Source organism: Gnatocerus cornutus, chromosome 1 (genome assembly GCF_029298725.1).
Source record: "Gnatocerus cornutus isolate USDA-ARS CGAHR chromosome 1, icGnaCorn1.1, whole genome shotgun sequence".
NCBI lineage: Eukaryota > Metazoa > Arthropoda > Insecta > Coleoptera > Tenebrionidae > Gnatocerus > Gnatocerus cornutus.
Genome location: NC_142233.1, coordinates 36,193,879 through 36,214,580, shown reverse-complemented (window position 1 = coordinate 36,214,580; position 20,702 = coordinate 36,193,879). Strand labels below are relative to the sequence as shown.

The following is a 20,702-nucleotide window of genomic DNA, read 5'->3' as shown; positions in this document are numbered from 1 at the left end:
CCTTGTTTATGCTGTGGCGGCAAAATTCAAAATTGTCTTCTAGGTAAAGAAGCTCCCTACATTATCGACAGTATCTTGTTTCGATTTTTGACAAGGTTTAGAGTTTCCCATCTTTTTGGGTAAGTTTTCATTTTATGCCGGCCATCCTAAAGTAGTTTTATTCAAAAACTGTGGCAACGCATCCGAAATTCTATTATTTGTTGACCACTGTTATTTGTTTCTGGTTTGGTCGAAAAGTGTATGACTAACCTAGTTCGCACAAAATGCGGTTAAACTCTTTTGCAACACAACGTGCTTAGTTCTTGTGTTTTTGTAGCCAGAAACTAAAATGCCAGAAATGACAGAAGTAGAAAAACCTGTGGTTGCAGAACCTAAACCTGAACAAAGTGCTTCGTCCACAGACAGTGACTCCGAAGAAGAAATTCCAGAACTCGAAGATGCAGGTGCAGCTAATACGGGAACAAGCTCTTTTCCTGGTGCCGCCGCCGCCGGTTTACCAATTGATATGGTTTCAAAAGCCAAACAGTCAAGGGGAGAGAAGAAAGCAAGAAAAATTATGTCAAAATTGGGACTTAAACCTGTAAGTTGATTTTTTTTTCATTTGCTTTAATTTATCCCCATTCTGATGAGACTACCAAGGTTTCGCATTTTTTCCTGATTTATCAAATCATGATTAATTTCTTGGCAGACTGAATACCACAATACAATTTGTGTATCATAATTTACAGCAATTATGTAAATTAATTACTTTTTTCTATTTACAGGTCACTGGAGTTAGTAGGGTGACTATTCGTAAATCAAAGAATATCCTATTCGTCATAAATAAACCTGATGTATATAAGAATCCAGTTAGTGACACATACATAGTCTTTGGTGAAGCTAAAATTGAAGATCTGTCACAGCAAGCACAAGTTGCTGCTGCTGAGAAATTCAAGGAAGTTAATCCTGCTGGCGAAGGAGCATCTGGTAACCCAACAACGTCTGTTGCACCTATTGCTGAAGAATCTGAAGATGAAGAAGTTGATGAAACTGGAGTTGAAGAAAAAGATGTGGAGTTAGTTATGTCACAAGCGAATGTTAGTCGAGCAAAGGCCATAAAAGCTTTGAAGAATAACTTTAATGATATAGTTAATGCAATTATGGAACTTACTATGTGATGTGGTTCAATTGGAAATTATTAAACAGGTCATACTATTTTCTATTTCATTTTAAAGCAACACTTCAGGTGTACATAATAAAAGTGTCATTGTAGTTCACATTTTTGTTTTTCTCTTAATACACATCTCAAAAAATACGCTTTTTTATTAATTAATTTTGAAACATAATATCAATAAATTTGTTCTGATGAGATTTCATAGTACATATTGTGTATAACAATTTATTTAAAATTCAGATTTAGGTACATTATAATATTAACAAATATAAAAATTAAATTAATTGACTTTGATGTTACACCACCAGTTGTTGAGTCGTCAGGATTATGGAAACCTAAAACAAATTAATCTATAAAGTGTCTTGCTGTTTGTGTTACACCTGCGGTCATAGAATTTTTGGTCATGCCTTTTGTTCAATGTGAAATGACCTTTAATCAAAATTAACCTTCATAAGAAGAATTAAGTTACAAGTATACTGAAACTAATTTAAGTTGCCGACTATTTTTGTGGAAATAATCGGCAACTTAAATTAGTTTCAGAATACTTGTAACTTAATAATCGGCACTCTTCCTTTAGCACGTAAAAACTTGAAGCGCTTAAATGTAAACTCCAAAATCTGCAACAAACCCTAATATTCGCAGCAATATAAGAATCTTTGTTGGAGCTTTTACTTTTGAATATTTAAATTTTGTGATATAAATTCTTCATTTTGTATAAAAAAAAATTTAAAATTATGAAGGTGTATATTTTCAAAATCTGTTTACATTGAATTGATCACAATAATTATGAAATTTATATTTCTGTCAAAATTATTAATAATCTTTAATCGTAACTTTACGACCTTGGATTTTTTGTGTAGTTTGGTTCCATCAACATTGACAATTTCATTTTATAACTTTAGCTAAAAAATGTGGACAGATCTACCACACTACAACACAAATGCAGCATAAACATTCTCACCAATTTATTACATTTTAATACAAAAAACTACTTAGAAATTGGCATTAATTTCAGGGATATAGAAATTTAGATAAGTGCAAATAAAAATTTTAGGTTCCACATAAATATTGTACAGGGTCCGGCAACACTTGTGTCCACCCCCAAAATCGTCTTTAATTTTAAAGTTACAATTTTGAAAATTGGTATACGCTCATAGTTGACAAAGCTCTAGAAGCTGACGCAACAATTTGTTTTTTATCACGGTTTGGTTGGCGTCGCGACGCCTAAGAAGTATAATTTTTAGCGATTTTTGAGTTTTTGCAGAAATATTCGCGAATTCAATTTTTTTTCAACATAACTGTAATACAAATACCTGAGTTTTTATTTTAAATCGAATGCAAATTGTGTTTAAAATTTGCGAAAAAAACGTTGTTTTATCAAGTTAGTTTTCAAAATTATGGCAGAGCATCGGCAAACTACGTTTACAGCAAAATTTCACAAGTCACTTCATTCACTCTGATACAAGTTAATTTTGATTAACACGGGCAGGTTGCACTTTATGAACATCAGAAATCGTTAATTAACATCGACAAAGCGACAATTTCACCAAGTAAGACTTTTGTTACAATCTAAAGCGAACCAAAAAATACGTGTAATTTGTGACACAAGATGTTGACAGATGGGTGTAAACGTAGTTCCCAATTTTGACGTAATGAAATTGGAAACTAACTTGATAAAACAGCTTTTTTTTCTCAAATTTTGAAGACAATTTGCATCGAATCTAAAATAACAATTGAGATATTTTAAACATATTTATATTAAAAAAAATTAAGTTAGGGGTTGATATTACAAACCCTCACAATTACCTAAAAATTACATTTTTAAGGCGTCGCGACGCCAAAACTATCAGTGATAAAAAACAAATTTTTGCGTCAGCTTCTAGAGCTTTGTTAACTGTGAGCGTATGCAAATTTTGAAAATGTATCTTTAAAATTAAAGATGATTTTGGGGGTGGACACAAGTGTTGCCGGACCCTGTATATTGGGTTACATTTAAAGTTCTTCAAGGTCTTAAAGTTATGTGAATCACCCTGATTCCAAAAGTTTTTGGAAATAGTTTCGACAAACTTTTAGCATATACCTTGGTCATACTCCGATAAAATTGCGATTCTGTTAAAAAATGTATTAAGAGTTTTTTATTACATTTATGACCCAGAGCAGTTTTTTTTTAAATTATTAAATCAACAAGAAATAGCAGACATGTTTTAATGCACTGGGCCATATATCGGAATTGAGTTTTGGGCCTCAAATTTGCTTAACCTGGGCATGTTACTATATGAATATTTTTTATGAAAGCGTTGACAACAAAATTTAACTTTCCTTTTTTTTTTTGAAGAAGTCTCAACGGTTCTTTGTAATTTAGACTTTATTGTGTAAGAATCTGTAAATAGATTTATCATATCAGCTCTAGTTTTTTTGATTTTTAATTATTTTGCCAAATTTTGAAAGAGCGATCTTAGCAACAAAAAATGGAAAATTAGAAACCTGGTTGTACAATTTAATCAATGTTGGTTTAGATTTATGATTTTTATCGATATGGCTTCGGTTTTTAGTCTTAAATCATGCAATTTTACATGTTTCTTTAGTTCTTGCGATGTTGCTCTAACATTTAGTGGTATGGTTGCTAAAGTAACATCGATTTTGAAAGAATATGAGGACATTTTCTTAAAATATTCTGAAATACATTTTTTACAGCTTGTTTAGGCTGCAATTCGACATCAACGTAGCTATTTTTTCAAAAACTAGAGCTGATCTTGAAAAACTAATTACTGTTCTGTAATTAGAACGCCCTGTATATCCAGAAACGCCTTTTACATCTTTGGAAAAAACGTACTGTTGCCCAGTGTTATAGGCGGGAGACAATAAATAATTTACTTACCATCAAGGCTAATCATACAACCACCTATATCGAGTTTTTGCATATATTTTGCACAAGTTCGTTAGTGAAAGGATAGGTGTAACTATTAGATTGATGAATTACAGTTAGTTACAGTTAAACGAGAGCATAAATTAAATTCATTTATTTGTCGCATTACAAAACATTTTTTTTTAATTTTATTTTCAACAAATTAATAAGCATTAAACTCACCGTCTATTGGACAACTTTCTTCGAATTGTCTACACCATTCAGGCACAATTGCGTCAGCGTTAACACCCAAATTTATTAATCTTTCTCTTTGAACTATGAAACGCGATTCGGCTTTTCTCCAAGAAGTTGTAGGTTCAGTCCAAAGGACTTCCGCCAAAGCAGCAGCTCTTGGCCAAATACGAGAGTCAACAGCAGCAGAGTCGACTTGTTCGGTCCATAAAGGTGCTTCAGCGCCAAGCACTAGGTTCTTTTTGTCACCTAAAGAATGAAGTGATTTAAATTTTTAATCAAATTAACGAACAATTTTAAAACTAAAATTTGAAAATTTTGGCAGATTCTGAGAGACATTGTTTTTTTTATCTTTTAAACCGGTACCTCAGAAGCATAAGGGTCTATCTCCAATTTTTGTGAAAAATTAGTTCAGTACCTCAGAAGCATAAGGGTTTATCTCCATAAATCATAGATTCGAGAAAATCAACAAAACAGGTATTCTAAAAAATCACCGTGCTGTTATTAATCTCTTTTCAAATATGCAATTTAAGAGCGAATTGCGAGTTATTGATATTTATTTCAAATCGGGCGTAATAGTCATAACCTTTGATCCAAAAATATTTTTGGGCATATTTTTACACTTAAGAAAAATAATATTATCTGGACCTAAGTCCCACTTAGTAACAGAAACTTACAATAAAAATTAACAGTGGGACTTAGGTTCGCATAATCCAATTTTTCTTCGAAGCATAAGGAACCAAGTGTAAAAATATGTCCAAAAAAATATTTTTGGATCAAAAGTTACGACTATTACGTACGATCTGAAATAAATAATCATCAATAACTCGCATTCGCTCTTAAATTGCATATTTGAAAAAAAATTAATAACAGCACGGTAATTTTTTAGAATACCTGTTTTGTTGATTTTCTCAAAATTACGATTTATGGAGATAACCTCTTATGTGGTTTTGAGGTACCGAAATATGTATGTATGTAGGTAGAAACAAACCTGCAAGTTTAGCCGGTTTGTTTTCGTAAATTAGCTGCCAGCCTTTATAAGGTGAACACCAGTTATTTCCATCTGTTACCCAACCACTGAACCCACAGTCCAAATATAAAGCGTCGTAGTTGCTTAGAATAACTCTGTAACCCTTATCCAGTAGGTTGATCACTTGGGAGTCGTTGGCTTCCGTCCATATCTGGATGATATATTGATCTTTTGGAAGATAATGTAAAAACTCGGGCTTAGTCAGTGTGCTAGTCCACATAATGGCAGGAATTTGTTTGCCAGCTTGTTTATACAATCTAGTAAGAGACTCATTTTGGAACAAATCCCAAAGTTTGACGAAGTCTTCTTCGGAACTACCCCATCCTTTTTCAGATTGCATCCATTCAACGATACTAGTTGTGCTGTTCCAACAACCAAAATGGACTTCGTCACCGCCCATGTGGAAGACCGTGGGTTTGAATTGTTTGAGCATATCGCCGTATATACCTGCAGACATAAATTTTTAGTAACAAAGCATGTAATGAGTACCTGTATTATGTATGTATTACGAGAAGTAAATACAGGGTGCACCAGAACTCGTGACCCAGAAAAAACAGGCACATATGTAGACAGCCATAAGAAACCAAAATTTCAAAATGAAAAATGTTTAAGGCAGAAGATAATCAAGTTAAGAGAGTACTGTTGCCTAGGAAATTGAAATGGCCTTTCTACCGCCATTCTACCTATGAAAAAGCTTTCGGGATTGACTCTCAGTTTTTCGTCCAAATTCAATATTATTAAACTTTGACAATTTTGGTTTTTGAATTTGCAGCCGTCACCTTTCCTTGCTTTCTGGGTTATGAGTTCTGGGACACCTGTATATTAATGATAACTGATTACATTATATTTATTACGATCTATAGGGGTATAAAAAATAAATTAAATTTAGTGTGTGAAAGGAGCATAAATGTGTGGTACCCACCTTCTATGACATCATACAGTTTCTCCTTTGTAGGATCGAATTGTCCACATGGAGGTTCGACACAGTACGACTGCCATGGTTTTGCATTAAAACAGACTACATACTCTGCCAGGCTATTCTGCCATCCTTCACCAACATGTGCAGGAGCATCGAATTCTGGCACAACTCTAACTCCACGTTCCAATCCGAACTTTACAACATCAGCCACATCTTCTGGAGTGTAGACTTTCAAGGGCGTGTAAGCACCGTATTTGGTTAACTCGGGAAAACTTTCAGATGTGAAGGGAAAACTATGGCTGTCAGTTATATGCCAATGGAAAGTATTTAATTTCGAAGCTCCCATAGCGTCCAAGGTACGTTTAATGGTCTCTACAGTTACAAAGTTTCTTGCAGTATCGAGACCTATAGATCGCCAAGCATAAGCTGGTTTATCTGTAATGCTCACATCATTAGGCATTACATATTCGTCTCTTAAATCGTCGTAGACAATGAGCTGATTTAGGGTTTCAAGTCCATTCCGTCCACCGAAAATATTGTCGGCAACAATAACAGCGTTGAGACGACCGTCTGAGGTTTCGTTCACTGTCAAGGCATAACCTTCTTCTGTGGTTAAATCTAAGACAGTTACATCAGGTTGCGCCAAGATGTATTTTATTTCTAAAGTTTTGCCTCCATCAGTTAGTTTAGCTCTTTGAAGTTTTTGAGTTTCTAATTGTTGTTTAAAGCGTTTCATAGCTGCATTCATGATTGAATGAGAGGCTGCTTCGAAGTTAAGACCTAAGGCGTTTATGCTGTTGGGATTTACTTTAACTAAGTTATCTCCAATATGAATTTCGCCTGTTGGTTTGGGCCATATAGCTGCAGCATCAGAACATAATAAACGACATGCTGGTAAACTCATAGCAGTTTCTTCAGTTTCTGGAGTGATTGGTGTTTTTTGGCAGAAACCATTTTTACATTCGTATCGCCAAACGCCGTTAAGTCCACTGAAAAAAAGTTATGATGTAAAATTGTATTTAAAAGTTATAAGAATATAAAAATGCATTATTATTAATGGTCTTTGGTAATTATTGTGTGTTAAAAATAACTATTGATAGGTATAATTAACTAAAATAGGTATAATTTGCGATTAAAAAAATGGGTTTTACTAGATTTACACTACCATGTTAACATAAAGTTTATCCACAACATTTGATCCGTACATACTTACGTAAATTATGTAATTATAAATGCATTAAATTACCTGCCAGTTCGTAGAAACAAAGTGAAGACCAGACATGTGCCTATTAAACGTATCATCATATCTAAAAAATAAACATAGTGTTAATGACCTTATTGGTATATCTAGTTGAACAAGATTTCGAGCTGCTTTAGTGAGAACTTGCAGATTGAACTCGTTTTAAATATTCGCACGAATTCAAACAAAATCAGTGGTAGTAAATAAAATATGAGTCGATGAAGATGATTTATCTAGGCATAATGACTCTATTATCTTGTATCATTTTGTTTGGTAGTAATTAATAAAAAATATATAAATCAATCCACCTTTGAAGTATGTATAAATTTTTAAGAATATTAGCAGTGATAATTAAGGCAAAGTCCACCTTTGAGACTAGTTGAAATTCCTTTATAATTTGAAAAAATGTTGTCAACTATTTATTTATAATTTTTTAAAATTGTAAGTTATAGCAGTACAACATCCTAAAAGCATAAGTTGATTAAACTATACAATACAAACACACTATTTTCGGATTTTTGTAACTTTGGTATAACTCCATCTAATAATACTTAGTTTTTGCGCCAATTAGAAGCGTGATAGTTTTGCCGTACAAAAGGTCGAGTAGTTTTATCTTGATTAAAAAAATTCCAGTTATTTCTTGTAAATGTTCTTCACCAAAAAGGGTTGCATCTATTCAATTTTGTTCAGAAAACATTTACCTACAACTTTCGTCTAGAATATTTTTTCGAATTTACCCAATAGATATAGAGCTGCAGGATTTAAAAGTGTAGGCCAATTCCGAAAAAACTCGGTTCTCGATTTTTTTCATTTTTTTTTAAATTGTGTTTATTTGTTTATGCTTATTTCATTTAACTCACCAAACACTACATATACGAATTAATTAAACTTGGTAGTTTCAAGACGATGCATAGCACTAGAGCGACACTGTAGGATGAAGAAATAAAAATTGCTTCTATTGTTAGCAAGAACTTCAATATCAAATTCAGTTAATTTCGAGCTTATATTGAGAAGAATTTACAAGGGTTAACTAATATGGATGATGAGAAAAGACTACAGAAATTAAGCGTAAGTACGCGTTTGTAAATAATTGGTTTGATATTTTAACAAAAATAGACGAGTACTCCCATATACATTCAACATTTTCATGCAAATTATGTTTAGACATCCACACTTCCTTTAGTAAGTTTCAGGCTGTGGTTTTCCTTAAGTTTTACACGTTCATCAGAGCAAAAATAGATTTTGAAATTTAAATTGCTACCTAATAAAATTGTTATATCAAAAGATTGTCCAATGTTAAATACTAAACGTGATCTATAAACCTACAGCATTTGATATCATGAAACCTTAAAAACGGTGCCATTAGTCTTCAGATTAAGTCTGAAAACCCCTGAATTTTAAATGTATTTCTCATAAGAGAAAAATATTTAACGTGGCTTTAAAGAAATTGCAAAATAATATGTAATTTAAATGTTTTATTGAAGTTTTGCACTATTTCATATTGAATTCTATGTCTAATGTAGGTATGTTAACTGTCGTTTGAGTAGAAGTCTTTCGATGAGTTGGGTGGTACAACTCAAGATCATCAGTTGCACTAATTGCTTGTGTCGCAATTTCGGGGGGTGAAGCTTGCAATATACATTGCAAATGTCAATTTCGACAAATTTTTATGACATCCACAACAACTGCTATTCCTCTGCACTATTATGTAATTATTATAATTTATAATATGTGTATATGTATAACCCACTGGTCATTAGTCACTACATTGCAGTATGTGACTATGGATTTACTTTGAAGGACAACCGTTTGTAATTCATAGATTACTATAACAGGAGAAGAAAAAAGAATATTTCAAAAAACTAACTTTTGATACTTCCTAGTGGAAGTCCCCGTCAAAGTTGAATACTTGGATTTTTAATTAGAGCCCCAAAGTCTAAAACATTTTCAGAAATAAAAAACCACCTGACCTTTTGTAGGACAAGCCATTTTGTATACCCTAGTAAACATGTATTTTCATTATTATCATTTTTATAAATTGTAGGAGTAATAAATCTGTAGAAGTAATTTTTGAAATTTTGAGAAGTCTATTTTATGATGACCTCATAACTTTCATGTTATTAGTTCGAGAAATTTATTTCCTTGATGTTTCAACATGCCGGTTGCTTTTATGATGTGTCATCAGTAGATCATATTTACGTCTATAATAATGCGACGGTGCCTAAATGCACTAAAAACATTAAATTACCTCGTAATTGGTCGTACCCTATACACCGACTTTATTTTATGAGTATCTCTAAATAAATATTTCACCTTCACCCAACCTAAAAGTAATTTTGTATTGTTGTTTTACAGCACAATAAAGTGATTTGTAGATAAGCATTTTAAAAAATAACATTGAAAAAGGTTTAGCCGATAAAATAAATACTTGTTTACAAAGCAAAAGGATTCTTCAGGATACTAACAAGATTAATATCAATTAGAAAAATTGTTTGTTTCTGATACTTAAAACATTGTTGACTGTTACCTAGTGTGATAACCTGATAAAAAGTTTTAGGTATATACTTGAAGATAAAGGAGAAGTATTCTCCAGAACGCTCGCATTTATTAATTTTAATGGTAAATTTTTCACCAATAAATGTGCGATTAGGTTTTTACAAGTTTTGTGTTTTTGAATGTAATTCTGTAATCCGTTTGGAGTCTTAATATTTTTGAGTTGCTTTTAGATTCACTGTTTGCATTGCTCATATTTTTATGCACCATAAAATTGCAAAATATATGATTTTGAAAATAAGCATAAAATTGAAAAAGAATTTTTGAACACCATTTTTAGGCTAGGTTAATGTTTGAAAATGGATTCGTAACGAGTAGTCATTGGAACTGCGCCACTTAACATGGTAACTAAAGTATTAAGTATATAGTATTAATCAATAACTAGAATGATTTTAACACATATTTAACAAGTTTTTTTTAGACTTAATTTGTTTATTGTAAATCGTAAAGAAAAGTGTCTTTTTCCAATATAGTAAACCAAAAAAGTCATTATTTATTAGAAAATTTTATAGTTAACTTTTTCTTAACTTTTGGAATACAAAAACTTAACTACAGGCTGTCCGGAAAGTGGCGCACCACCTTTAAAAGGGGTAATTGGATGGTCCCCAGAGTACCAAAAAAATGTTAAAAAAAATCCAGACTCTCTGCTTTCGCAGGAGGACCAAAAGAAAATTAGGAAAATGGCAACATAAAGAGTGTCCGGAAAGTCGCGCACCACCGTAAAACTGTATCATCGGACAATGCCATAGATCACCGGAAAAATGTTAAAAAAAAATCTATGTCTTCAATTTTTCGAATTGAAGAGTAAAAGTTTAATGTCAAAATTAACGATTTCTGAGCAATTTTAGGTTCAAATGAATTTGTTATTTAAAGGACATTTTGCGCAAAGGCATGGTGCAAAAAAAATCGGAAAAATCTTGAAAGAAATGCCTGAAAAATGTTAACAAAATTTTTGAATCAACAATCTCGATCAGTGTGGCATCGTTCACATGAAACCATAGTTACATTACTCGTTCATGAACCGACCTGACTAACGCCAACAATACAACAGCAACGTTACTATGGCTTTGAATACTAGAAATTTAAATTATTGGAGGAACAGTTCAGCAATGTTGCCAACAGAGAGTCTGTATTTTTTTTAACATTTTTTTGGTACTCTAGGGGTTCACCCAATTACCCCCTTTCAAGGTGGTGCGCCACTTTCCGGACACCTGTATGCTGAACTGTTCCCCCAATAATTTCCAGTATTCAAAGTCATAGTAACGTTGCTGTTGTATTGTTGGCGTTAGTTATTAGGTCGGCTCAAGATAGATAGAAGACTGGTACGCCAACTCGGTAGCCATTTTGTGTCGTAATTTTGGGCCCAGGTCAAACACTCGCTAGGTGTCGCTAGGATAGTGTAGGACTGTCATCGTACTGACAATTGTCAATTAACTGTCAATCTTAAACTGAAAGCCGTTACCTCAACCCGTAACCTAACCGTTACTAATAAAAGACACAGTTTTTCAGTTCTCTGTACGGTGATTTTGTGTTTAAACATTAAACAAGAACCATTAACCTTTTCACTGCGCAATGTTTTTTGGAAAATTTTTTGTAACTCTGCGCGGTTTGTCAGCTCCTGCGTTAATATACGTTCCGAGCAGTTGATCGCTGTTTTGCCTTGGCGTTTATTAACGTCTTGAGCACTGGGCCGATTAACTAGTTTTACAAATGTTCATAGAGATTTTAATTTTCCACAAAGTCAATATATTAACAAGGTAACATTGAGATGAGAGCTGATTATTATGGTGATATTACCTGGCCCTTAGTTCGGACCTACTTTTAAACTGCGTGGATAAAAAAATGTATGGAATAGATTTCAAATGAATTTTAGTCGTAGACGGATATATACTTTCTGAGCAGGGAACGGTAAAAAAAATGTATTTAAAAAAATTAAAGCTATTGTGACTGTGTTTGTTTTGAGCAGTTGACCATTGCAATCAATGCGAATATATCCGTTCGGAGCAGTTTGAGCGAAATATTATTTTGTGGATTTTTCCGGGCCGAGCAGTGTAAAGGTTAAAAATGAAGAAGTGCGTCATTTGTGGACACGTTAAACTTTTAAGGGCCCCACAAACCTCGTTCTTGGACGACGTGTTTGAACGACGGTTTCAACGGTCGGAAAAACCGAGGTCTGTGGGTAAAACTGTCGGTCAACACGGCGGTTTTTGCCCACAGACCTCGGTTTTTCCGACCGTTTCGTTCCAACCGTCGAAACCGTCGTTCAAACACGTCGTGCAAGAACGAGGTTTGTGGGGCCCTTTAAACAGTGATGTTTCTATTTTTAGAGTTCCTTCGGTAATATACACCTACATATTTATTTGAAAAATTACTCCTTAATCAACATGAAGATCAGTACAAAATTTTCTTAACCTCAAAATCACAAATTGACAATTACCTGACAGTCCTTCGCTAGAGTGTCGCCATCTATGTGAGGTTTTATCTGGACCCAAAAATACGACACATTTTTACAGTAGGGAGTTGACGTACCAGTCTTATATGTATCTTGGGTCGGCTCATGAACGAGTAATGTAACCATGGTTTCACGTGAACGATGATCGAAATTGTTGATTCCAAAACCTTGTTAACAGTTTTTAGACATTTCTTACAAGATTTTTCCGATTTTCTTTGCAGCATGCCTTTGTGCAAAATGTCCTTTAGGTATCAAATTCATTTGAACGTAAAATGATTGCACAGAAATCGTTAATTTTCGCATCAAACTTTGCCTCTTCAATCCATGTCTTGAAAAATTGAAGACATGGATTTTTTTTAACATTTTTCCGGTGATCTATGGCATTGTCCGATGATACCGTTTCACGGTGGTGAGGGAGTTTCCGGACACCTCCTGTATTATTACATGTCTTGAAGAAACTTATTTATCTCAGTAATTGTATAGCAATAATATTAAAAATAATAAACTGTTTGTATCCCACTTTTGCCGCATATAACCTTCATTGCATCTAAATTGCATGTATTTAAGCCATGAATATTTTATGGAAATTAGGTGATGTTTTTAGGATTCCGTACATTATTATTATCAACTTGAAATTGTAACATGCCTTAATTTTTAATAATAACATAAAACATAGAAAAGCGATTGAAACTTACTTGAATGTGTGAGCAACAGCTGATGATTACTAACTTACATTAATTTACTAACTGACATGAAATACAATTTGTGAAAGTTACTTGAGCACAGCCAACCACAATAATGATAGCGCGGTTCCTCCTCGGAGTTTATTTATATCTGTCCGTTTAGATACCTCAAACCGGATTTACCGATATCAACAAACGTTTAGATAAATACCTGTTTGTTATCTAGAAATTGTATCTATTTTTCAGTTTGGCGAATTAAACATACCCACAGTCTTAGGTAAATCATAAGAATTTTTTCGTTAAAATTTAGTACGATTGTTCTGGGATACCTGTATTTATCTGATTATCTTTTTCATTGGTGATGTTGCGGTTGATTCTATGTATTAATAGAATAAGAACTAGACATTTCAGGAAATTTCTAACACAAGAGTTTGTTTTGTTTTCGGTTGGTCAGTTGGTCAGTTGGGAAATATCAATTTTTATTCCGTTCACTTCACGAGAGATAACACCAAAGCACTTGAGAATAATATTGGAGTATCTTCTATTCTAATAACGAGTTGAATGTGTCGAACAAATGTTTCTGAACGTTAAACCCCGTATAGCTAAAAGCAATAAGTACACACCGCAATCGTATACCTACTTCTAAAGTTCAGACATGTCGTCAAAAATTGTTAATTGAAGGAAGAGGATCATCAAAAGGAAGATGGCACAATGAATCGATTAAACTAAAAGACTCCACGAGACAGAAAAATTGGCAGGGTGGAATTTTAAAACCCTTATATTCAGTTTCTGACTTTTAGCAAAAAATTTCAATGTAGCTCGATGAAATTACATACCATCAAAAATCAGATATAAATCGATCATTACCTTTACTAATCGGATTGTGCTCCGTCTCCCTCGAGAGGGTAAGAATTGTAAAATTGTAAACCATTATCCTGAAGCTCTGTTTTTTAGCCAAAAACAGCAATGTGATCTGATAAAATTATTATGAAAAAATCACAAATAAGTCGCTGAACCAGGATGGGAATTATAAATCCTTATCTTGAAGCTCTGATTTTAAACAAAAAACCTCGATGCAGCCCGATTAAATTGATATAAAATCAATCTAAACCAGAATTGGACCCATGTTAATGCAATGGTTGACTCGAAACAAAATATAGCTACATCAGGGCTTCATGTCACCTGACGGAAGAGTTACTCGAAAAGGTTGGTTGACTCTCTGAGAACGACGAGATAGCTGAAATCCAGAAGAAAAAGCAAGTGAATCAAACTCTTAGTGAACATCCTTTATTTCACGATTTTAAAATTTCCAATTTTGTATAATATGTTGTTCGAAAAATTTGTTAACAATTTCCTATCAGTTACAAAATTACAAAATTAACAAATTATGAATTCATTTTGCGAACTTGAAAATTTCCAAAATGTAATTAATTTTCCCCTTCGTCTCCCCCTTCTTCTTCTTCATCAAATTCACCTTCCTCTTCAGCTGTAGCGTCTTGATATTGTTGATATTCAGCGACCAAATCATTCATGTTGCTCTCAGCTTCGGTAAACTCCATTTCATCCATACCTTCTCCAGTATACCAATGCAAAAACGCTTTCCTTCTAAACATAGCCGTAAACTGTTCTGATATTCTTTTAAATAACTCTTGAATACATGTCGAATTTCCAATAAAAGTGGACGACATTTTCAATCCCCTAGGTGGAATATCACAGACTGCAGTTTTCACATTATTTGGAATCCACTCGACGAAGTAACTGCTGTTCTTGTTTTGAATATTTAGCATTTGTTCATCAACTTCTTTCATCGACATTCGTCCTCTAAAAATAGCTGCAACAGTCAGATATCTGCCATGACGAGGATCACAAGCTGCCATCATATTCTTGGCATCAAACATTTGCATCACTAATTCAGGAACAGTCAAAGCTCTGTATTGTTGGCTTCCACGCGACGTCAAAGGGGCGAATCCAGGCATAAAAAAGTGTAAACGTGGAAAAGGTACCATATTAACAGCCAATTTCCTCAAGTCAGAGTTTAGTTGTCCAGGAAATCTCAAACAAGTCGTAACTCCCGACATTGTGGCGGAAACTAAATGATTCAAATCGCCATAAGTAGGAGTGGTTAACTTCAATGTTCTAAAACAAATATCATAGAGAGCTTCATTATCTATGCAATAAGTCTCATCAGTGTTCTCTACAAGCTGATGAACTGAAAGTGTGGCATTATAAGGCTCCACCACAGTGTCAGATACTTTCGGCGACGGTACAACCGAAAATGTGTTCATTATTCTGTCTGGATACTCTTCACGAATCTTCGAAATTAGTAATGTTCCTAAGCCCGAGCCTGTACCACCTCCTAAGGAATGAGTCAACTGGAACCCCTGCATGCAGTCACATCCTTCAGCTTCTTTTCTGACTACATCTAGAACAGAATCCACTAGTTCGGCTCCTTCAGTGTAGTGACCTTTAGCCCAATTATTTCCGGCTCCGCTTTGACCAAATACAAAGTTGTCTGGACGAAAAATTTGTCCAAAAGGTCCCGATCTCACCGAATCCATGGTTCCTGGTTCGAGATCAACAAGAATGGCTCGAGGCACGTATTTGCCTCCTGTAGCTTCATTGTAGTACACATTTATCCGTTCTAACTGAAGATCGGAATCGCCATGATAGGTTCCTGTAGGATCAATACCATGCTCATCTGAGATAACTTCCCAAAACTGAAACAAACAAGTTCGATTACCTGCAGTGATTGAAATTTAAGAAAGTCACCTTTGCTCCTATTTGATTCCCGCATTGTCCGGCTTGAATATGAACTATTTCTCGCATTTTATTTCAACGTTAAACAAATTTTTAAAGAAACACCGAAAACTGGGGTAAACAAATTTGTAACCATGAAACTCCCTCTATTGTTTCAAAACTGCCGCCTTTCTAAATTTTGTAATTTCCCGCAGTAGGAAATCACAGGAATTGACATTACCGATAGGACAAATTTAATAAAAACCGCTTAAATTCTATAAATATTTTTATAGTCGTAACAGGTAAATAGTACAATAACAAATATTTGTGTAAATTGGATCTTACAGTGTGAGAGATGGTAAGGATTTTATAAGAACCGGCATTAAACGACGCCCCCTACGAAGTTTTTCAAACATAACCTCAAAAATGTTTTGAATCCAAGCCATTACTTTCCTGAAAATTATGGTTTGTGTTAGAAAATTTATGTGTTCTTTGTACAGTGGCTGTTAGTTTGGGTGTCAGCGGTTCAAAATTAAATGTTGCACGGATTCTATTACCACTTTTTAACGAGTTTTCCTCGAAATACGTGCTGGAAGCCAGCCAATGACGGCGGTTGTTATAAATGGTAATACATTTGCCTGTTAAAATATTAAGTTTTTCAAATTTTAGGAGTACCACACGGAATGACCTTATTAAACTGACTCTAATTGATGACAGCTTGGACCGCCAATGTTCAGTTAAAGCTGAAGTTGCTACAATAACCAAAGAGCGCACTAGAAATGTAGCGGTGGTTTTTGCAGAAGACGTGCAAACAGGACAGATTTTGAAAAGTGACGTCGTTGTTGTCATTCGTTCTTTAACTGTAACAACCACTAGAGAACTTTTTATGGAAGAAGTTTCTGAGATCTTTCAAGTTAATGCTTATGGTGCTTTTGGTAAGTCATTGAATTTATTAAGGAGAGATTTGGTAAACATATTTTTCTAGAAAATGAATTTACTGAAAATATTGAGTTTGAATGGAATATTCTTACCCTTGGAAATAAGAAGGAAGTAATTGTTAGATATCTACCATTTAAAGATTCTCCTTATGAGTGTCTAGACTATATTCAACTACTAGAGGACAATAACAAGAAAGGATCAATCATTTTATAGGAATGTGTTAAGGCTCAGCTAAAGTAGTTTGTTGAACATTAACAAATTCCAAAATAATATTTTGTTTGTAGGTATCAGTGCGGCTTTCATACGTAAAATATAAAGATGTGGGCTCAGTTGAAGTAGGATTGGCAGTGACACCAAATTTATTATTACTTGCAGCAGAAGTGTATCTAATGGTTGAGGATATTATTATACCTTTTAAACTATTTTATGTAAGCATTTCTATTATGGTGAATAATTTGAACAAGTGTTTTTGTTTAGATTCGTAATGGAAAAATGGAAGAAGTTACCGTTGCAGATTCATCTACTACTACTATTTAGAATGTGAAGTTAAATCAATTATTACAAATGATGAAAAATCGAATTTTGTAACTGCAAAGGCATTAGGAAAAAGTAGAGTTATGTTAAAGAGTCCCAACAGTAGTCTTGATGATCCAGCACTTAAACTACCTGGTGCGACTATTACAGTTGTTCAACCAAGTTACATAGTATTGATCAATTACCACATAGGTATTGGGCTATTCTAATTGGTGATCAACATGAAATAGTTGCGGTGGATTTCAGCAAGTGAGTGAAAATTCGGCTAATTTAGAAGTGCCCCCAAAACAACGCTTGTTTTATTTGCCTTAAATGAGTTTTTATAATAATATTGTGCAACAAATTCTATCTTAGTTTGAGTACCTTTTTTGATAGATGGAGTTTTGTGAATTAAACAAACTACCAAACCATACCTAAACTTCAACAATACATTTCGCCGCAAAGTTTACGTAAAATTTTAATTTTTTTTAATAATTATTTTTTTGTGGATCACTAAATTATTACCTCGCGTTTCAGTTGTCCTTGACAAAGTTTTTCTTTCTTCAAAATTTTTACAAGTCATTTATAGCCACCCCAAAAATCGTCTTTAATTTTAAAGATAAAAATTTGCAATTTGACATACGTTTTATGTTTAATCAAGCTCCACAATCTGAAGTAAAAATTTGATTTTTAATAGGGTTTGTTTGGCGTCGCGACGCCAAATAAGTAGAATTTTATCGATTTTTAAGTTTTTGCGTTCATAATAATTTATTATTTAAAAATATTTACCTCAATATACTGACATAAAGTCTGCTCTTTCATGACAGGTACGAGTCTCCAATAAATACGTTGATGAAATGTGTTTGTTGCGTTTCCAATCTTCAGATTGATTCAGCATTATAAACACGCGCTAATTATTCTTCTTTCAGTGCTAATCATTTTCAGTGTGGCATGTGACGGTAAGTGATGATCGTCGATTTACAACATTTTCTCTTTTTTTCTTTATAGCATACTCAAGTTACATGCAACCTGCGGTTAACGTCAACGTCTATCCGAATAGATCACTCTTGAATGGTATGTGTAGCATAAAACATCCATATTTTATTAAGAGCTTTTTTGTAGCGAATTACCCACCGACAACTTTTTAACACTCTACGTTATGTCTAATTCCCAGATCCCACATCACCTATACTATGTACAAATAAAAATAATTGTACATGTGGAAAAATTAGAGAACCAGTTTATGGTGATGTTAGTTCGTTTTCTATGAATAGTCCGGAATTACGAAGAAACCGTAGATTTTTGTAAACAGCTAGTAAGGTGTTAAATTGTATTTATGTTTGTACGTAAAATATATGCCAATTTTTTGTACATATTATGTAGCTTTAGTTATACGTTTACTTGTTGATGGATTCTCAAATTGTTTTTTTTATAAGAATACACATTTTGAGGATTGTAAACTTGCCCCATTTTAATTCATCCTCTAAAAATGTGAAAAATCAAAAATTTACCCTAATTACATTGCTCTCAAAAAATAGAGAAAAATTCATTGATAAATCTCCCATATCATATTTGCCTCTACCAGCCGTCAGAGGGTTGTAATCTCGCCCTTCTTTAATTCACCCAAGTTTGCTGTGATTGGTTTATTTGAAAAAATAAATGTCTCTTATTGGTCGAATCTATGGTGAGTTGAATTCTCCAACAAAGTTCAATTCGTGGATTTCGGGCAACGCGTTAACGATATGAATCAGAATAAGGATTTTTATTTATCACTGGTGTCAAACAGCTCTACCGAAGACTTTCCTAATAATACAACTGCGAATTTTTACACTCAGTTACCAAAAACTATTCTTTTAGATGGCGAATGGTGCGTGGGTTTAACGGAAATTAAGTATCACTGTTTGTTTATGAGTGTCAACAAGGGTGAAAATGTAATATACTGTATCTACAGGGTCCGGCAACACTTGTGTCCACCCCCAAAATCGTCTTTAATTTTAAAGATAAAATTTTGAAAATTTGCACACACTCACAGTTGACAAAGCTCTAGAAGCTGACGCAAAAATTTGTTTTTTATCACCAATAGTTTTGGCGTCGCGACGCCTTAAAAATGTAATTTTTATTTAATTGTAAGGGTTTGTGATATCAACCCCTAATTTAATTTTTTTTAATATAAATGTGTTAAAAATATCTCAGTTATTTTAGATTCAATGCAAATTGTCTTCAAAATTTGAGAAAAAAATGCTGTTGTATCAAGTTAGTTTTCAATTTCATTACGTCAAAATTGGGAAGTACGTTTACACCCATCTGTCAACATCTTGTGTTACAAATGACATCTATCCTTTGGTTCGCTTTAGATTGTAACAAAAGTCTTACTTGGTGAAATTGTCGCTTTGTCGATGTTACTTAACGATTTCTGGTGTCCATAAAGTGCAAGATGCCCGTGTTAATCAAAATTAACCTTTATAAGAGTGAATGAAGTGACTTGTGAAATTTTGGTGTAAACGTAGTTTGCCACTGTGCTGTCATAATGAATAATTTTAAAAACTAACTTGATAAAATAGCGTTTTTTTTCGCAAATTTTAAACATAATTTGCATTAGATTTAAAATAAAAACTCAGATATTTGTTACATAACAGATAACTGTTATGTTGAAAAAAAAATTGAATTCGTGAATATTTCCGCAAAAACTCAAAAGTCGCTAAAAATTATACTTCTTAGGCGTCGCGACGCCAACCAAACCGTGATAAAAAACAAATTTTTGCGTCAGCTTCTAGAGCTTTGTCAACTATGAGCGTCTGCAAATTTTCAAAATTGTAACTTTAAAATTAAAGACTATTTTGGGGGTGGACACAAGTGTTGCCGGACCCTGTACAAATTTAACATAAAAACATTGATAACTGCTGGTGGTAATTGTATCGATGATGTGAAGTGTAATGAACGCTGTGCTAATTTTATCGAACGATGTAATTTTGCGAGGAATATAAATCTTTTGAAGAGCTGCTGAAAGCTATCAAAAATGGTCAGCACCAAATATTGGATGAGGAAATTACTGGGGAATATAAATCTAGAATAGAAACTGGAAACTACGATTCGATCGAAGATATTTTACATGCCCTAAACACAGTTGAAACTTTGAAGATGAATAAAGTATTATTGTAACGGTCAAAATGCCATGCCAAGAGTCATCGAGAATTGCGCCTGAATTGAATCATTCGCGGGTTTTGTTTTGGAGGACGTTACTTGATTGGAACCAAGTAACCACAGTTTCCTCTGTTACCTGTTCCATGGGTGGCTGCTTGGACACCAAATTTTTGACATTTCTGAAAATTAGGTAGTGTTTCCGTTAAAAACGTTTTTTTTTACAGCCTGTTGGATTGCAAATCAAAG

General features: G+C 33.6%; 4 protein-coding genes across 6 annotated transcripts; 2 read left to right on the top strand and 2 right to left on the bottom strand.

Moving 5' to 3' along the window:
- The first annotated feature begins 18 nt into the window (after positions 1-18).
- Nacalpha (nascent polypeptide associated complex protein alpha subunit) lies at positions 19-1,256 on the top strand. Its single transcript, XM_088034313.1, has 3 exons — positions 19-119; positions 317-580; positions 765-1,256. The coding sequence occupies exons 2-3, from the start codon at positions 329-331 to the stop codon at positions 1,155-1,157; spliced, it is 645 nt and encodes a 214-aa protein (XP_087890439.1). The 5' UTR covers positions 19-119; positions 317-328; the 3' UTR covers positions 1,158-1,256.
- Positions 1,257-1,362: 106 nt separating this feature from the next.
- On the bottom strand, positions 1,363-13,276 carry LOC148182187 (chitooligosaccharidolytic beta-N-acetylglucosaminidase-like). 3 transcript variants are annotated; one of them, XM_088034286.1, is made up of 6 exons: positions 13,140-13,276; positions 7,446-7,506; positions 6,203-7,188; positions 5,242-5,727; positions 4,242-4,499; positions 1,363-1,488 (listed from the first exon to the last, which is right to left on the bottom strand). In XM_088034286.1, the coding sequence occupies exons 2-6, from the start codon at positions 7,502-7,504 to the stop codon at positions 1,379-1,381; spliced, it is 1,899 nt and encodes a 632-aa protein (XP_087890412.1). In that variant the 5' UTR covers positions 7,505-7,506; positions 13,140-13,276; the 3' UTR covers positions 1,363-1,378. The 3 variants fall into 3 exon arrangements, with proteins under 3 accessions (XP_087890412.1, XP_087890422.1, XP_087890431.1); XM_088034296.1 differs by having other exon boundaries at positions 13,178-13,276; XM_088034305.1 differs by lacking the exon at positions 1,363-1,488 and having other exon boundaries at positions 4,159-4,499; positions 13,140-13,275.
- Positions 13,277-14,400: 1,124 nt separating this feature from the next.
- On the bottom strand, positions 14,401-16,263 carry LOC148182186 (tubulin beta chain). The gene is made up of 2 exons (XM_088037477.1): positions 15,897-16,263; positions 14,401-15,844 (listed from the first exon to the last, which is right to left on the bottom strand). Exons 1-2 carry the CDS (start codon positions 15,951-15,953, stop codon positions 14,555-14,557), a joined length of 1,347 nt encoding a protein of 448 aa, XP_087893603.1. The 5' UTR covers positions 15,954-16,263; the 3' UTR covers positions 14,401-14,554.
- A 136-nt stretch (positions 16,264-16,399) lies between these two features.
- LOC148182185 (nuclear pore membrane glycoprotein 210-like) lies at positions 16,400-17,178 on the top strand. Its single transcript, XM_088029245.1, has 4 exons — positions 16,400-16,488; positions 16,533-16,798; positions 16,849-17,038; positions 17,087-17,178. The coding sequence occupies exons 1-3, from the start codon at positions 16,400-16,402 to the stop codon at positions 17,013-17,015; spliced, it is 522 nt and encodes a 173-aa protein (XP_087885371.1). The 3' UTR covers positions 17,016-17,038; positions 17,087-17,178.
- The last annotated feature ends 3,524 nt before the right edge of the window (positions 17,179-20,702 follow it).

Coding starts and splice junctions, on each gene's coding strand:
- Nacalpha (XM_088034313.1), top strand. CDS start 329: ATGCCAGAAATGACAGAAGTAGAAAAACCTGTGGTTGCAGAACCTAAA. Junction 581..764: donor CAAAATTGGGACTTAAACCT/GTAAGTTGATTT, acceptor TTCTATTTACAG/GTCACTGGAGTTAGTAGGGT.
- LOC148182187 (XM_088034286.1), bottom strand. CDS start 7,504: ATGATGATACGTTTAATAGGCACATGTCTGGTCTTCACTTTGTTTCTA. Junction 5,728..6,202: donor ACTGTATGATGTCATAGAAG/GTGGGTACCACA, acceptor TTATGTCTGCAG/GTATATACGGCGATATGCTC. Junction 4,500..5,241: donor CAAACCGGCTAAACTTGCAG/GTTTGTTTCTAC, acceptor TTCATTCTTTAG/GTGACAAAAAGAACCTAGTG.
- LOC148182186 (XM_088037477.1), bottom strand. CDS start 15,953: ATGCGAGAAATAGTTCATATTCAAGCCGGACAATGCGGGAATCAAATA. Junction 15,845..15,896: donor GGAATCAAATAGGAGCAAAG/GTGACTTTCTTA, acceptor TGTTTGTTTCAG/TTTTGGGAAGTTATCTCAGA.
- LOC148182185 (XM_088029245.1), top strand. CDS start 16,400: ATGTTGCACGGATTCTATTACCACTTTTTAACGAGTTTTCCTCGAAAT. Junction 16,489..16,532: donor GACGGCGGTTGTTATAAATG/GTAATACATTTG, acceptor TTCAAATTTTAG/GAGTACCACACGGAATGACC. Junction 16,799..16,848: donor TAATGCTTATGGTGCTTTTG/GTAAGTCATTGA, acceptor ATATTTTTCTAG/AAAATGAATTTACTGAAAAT.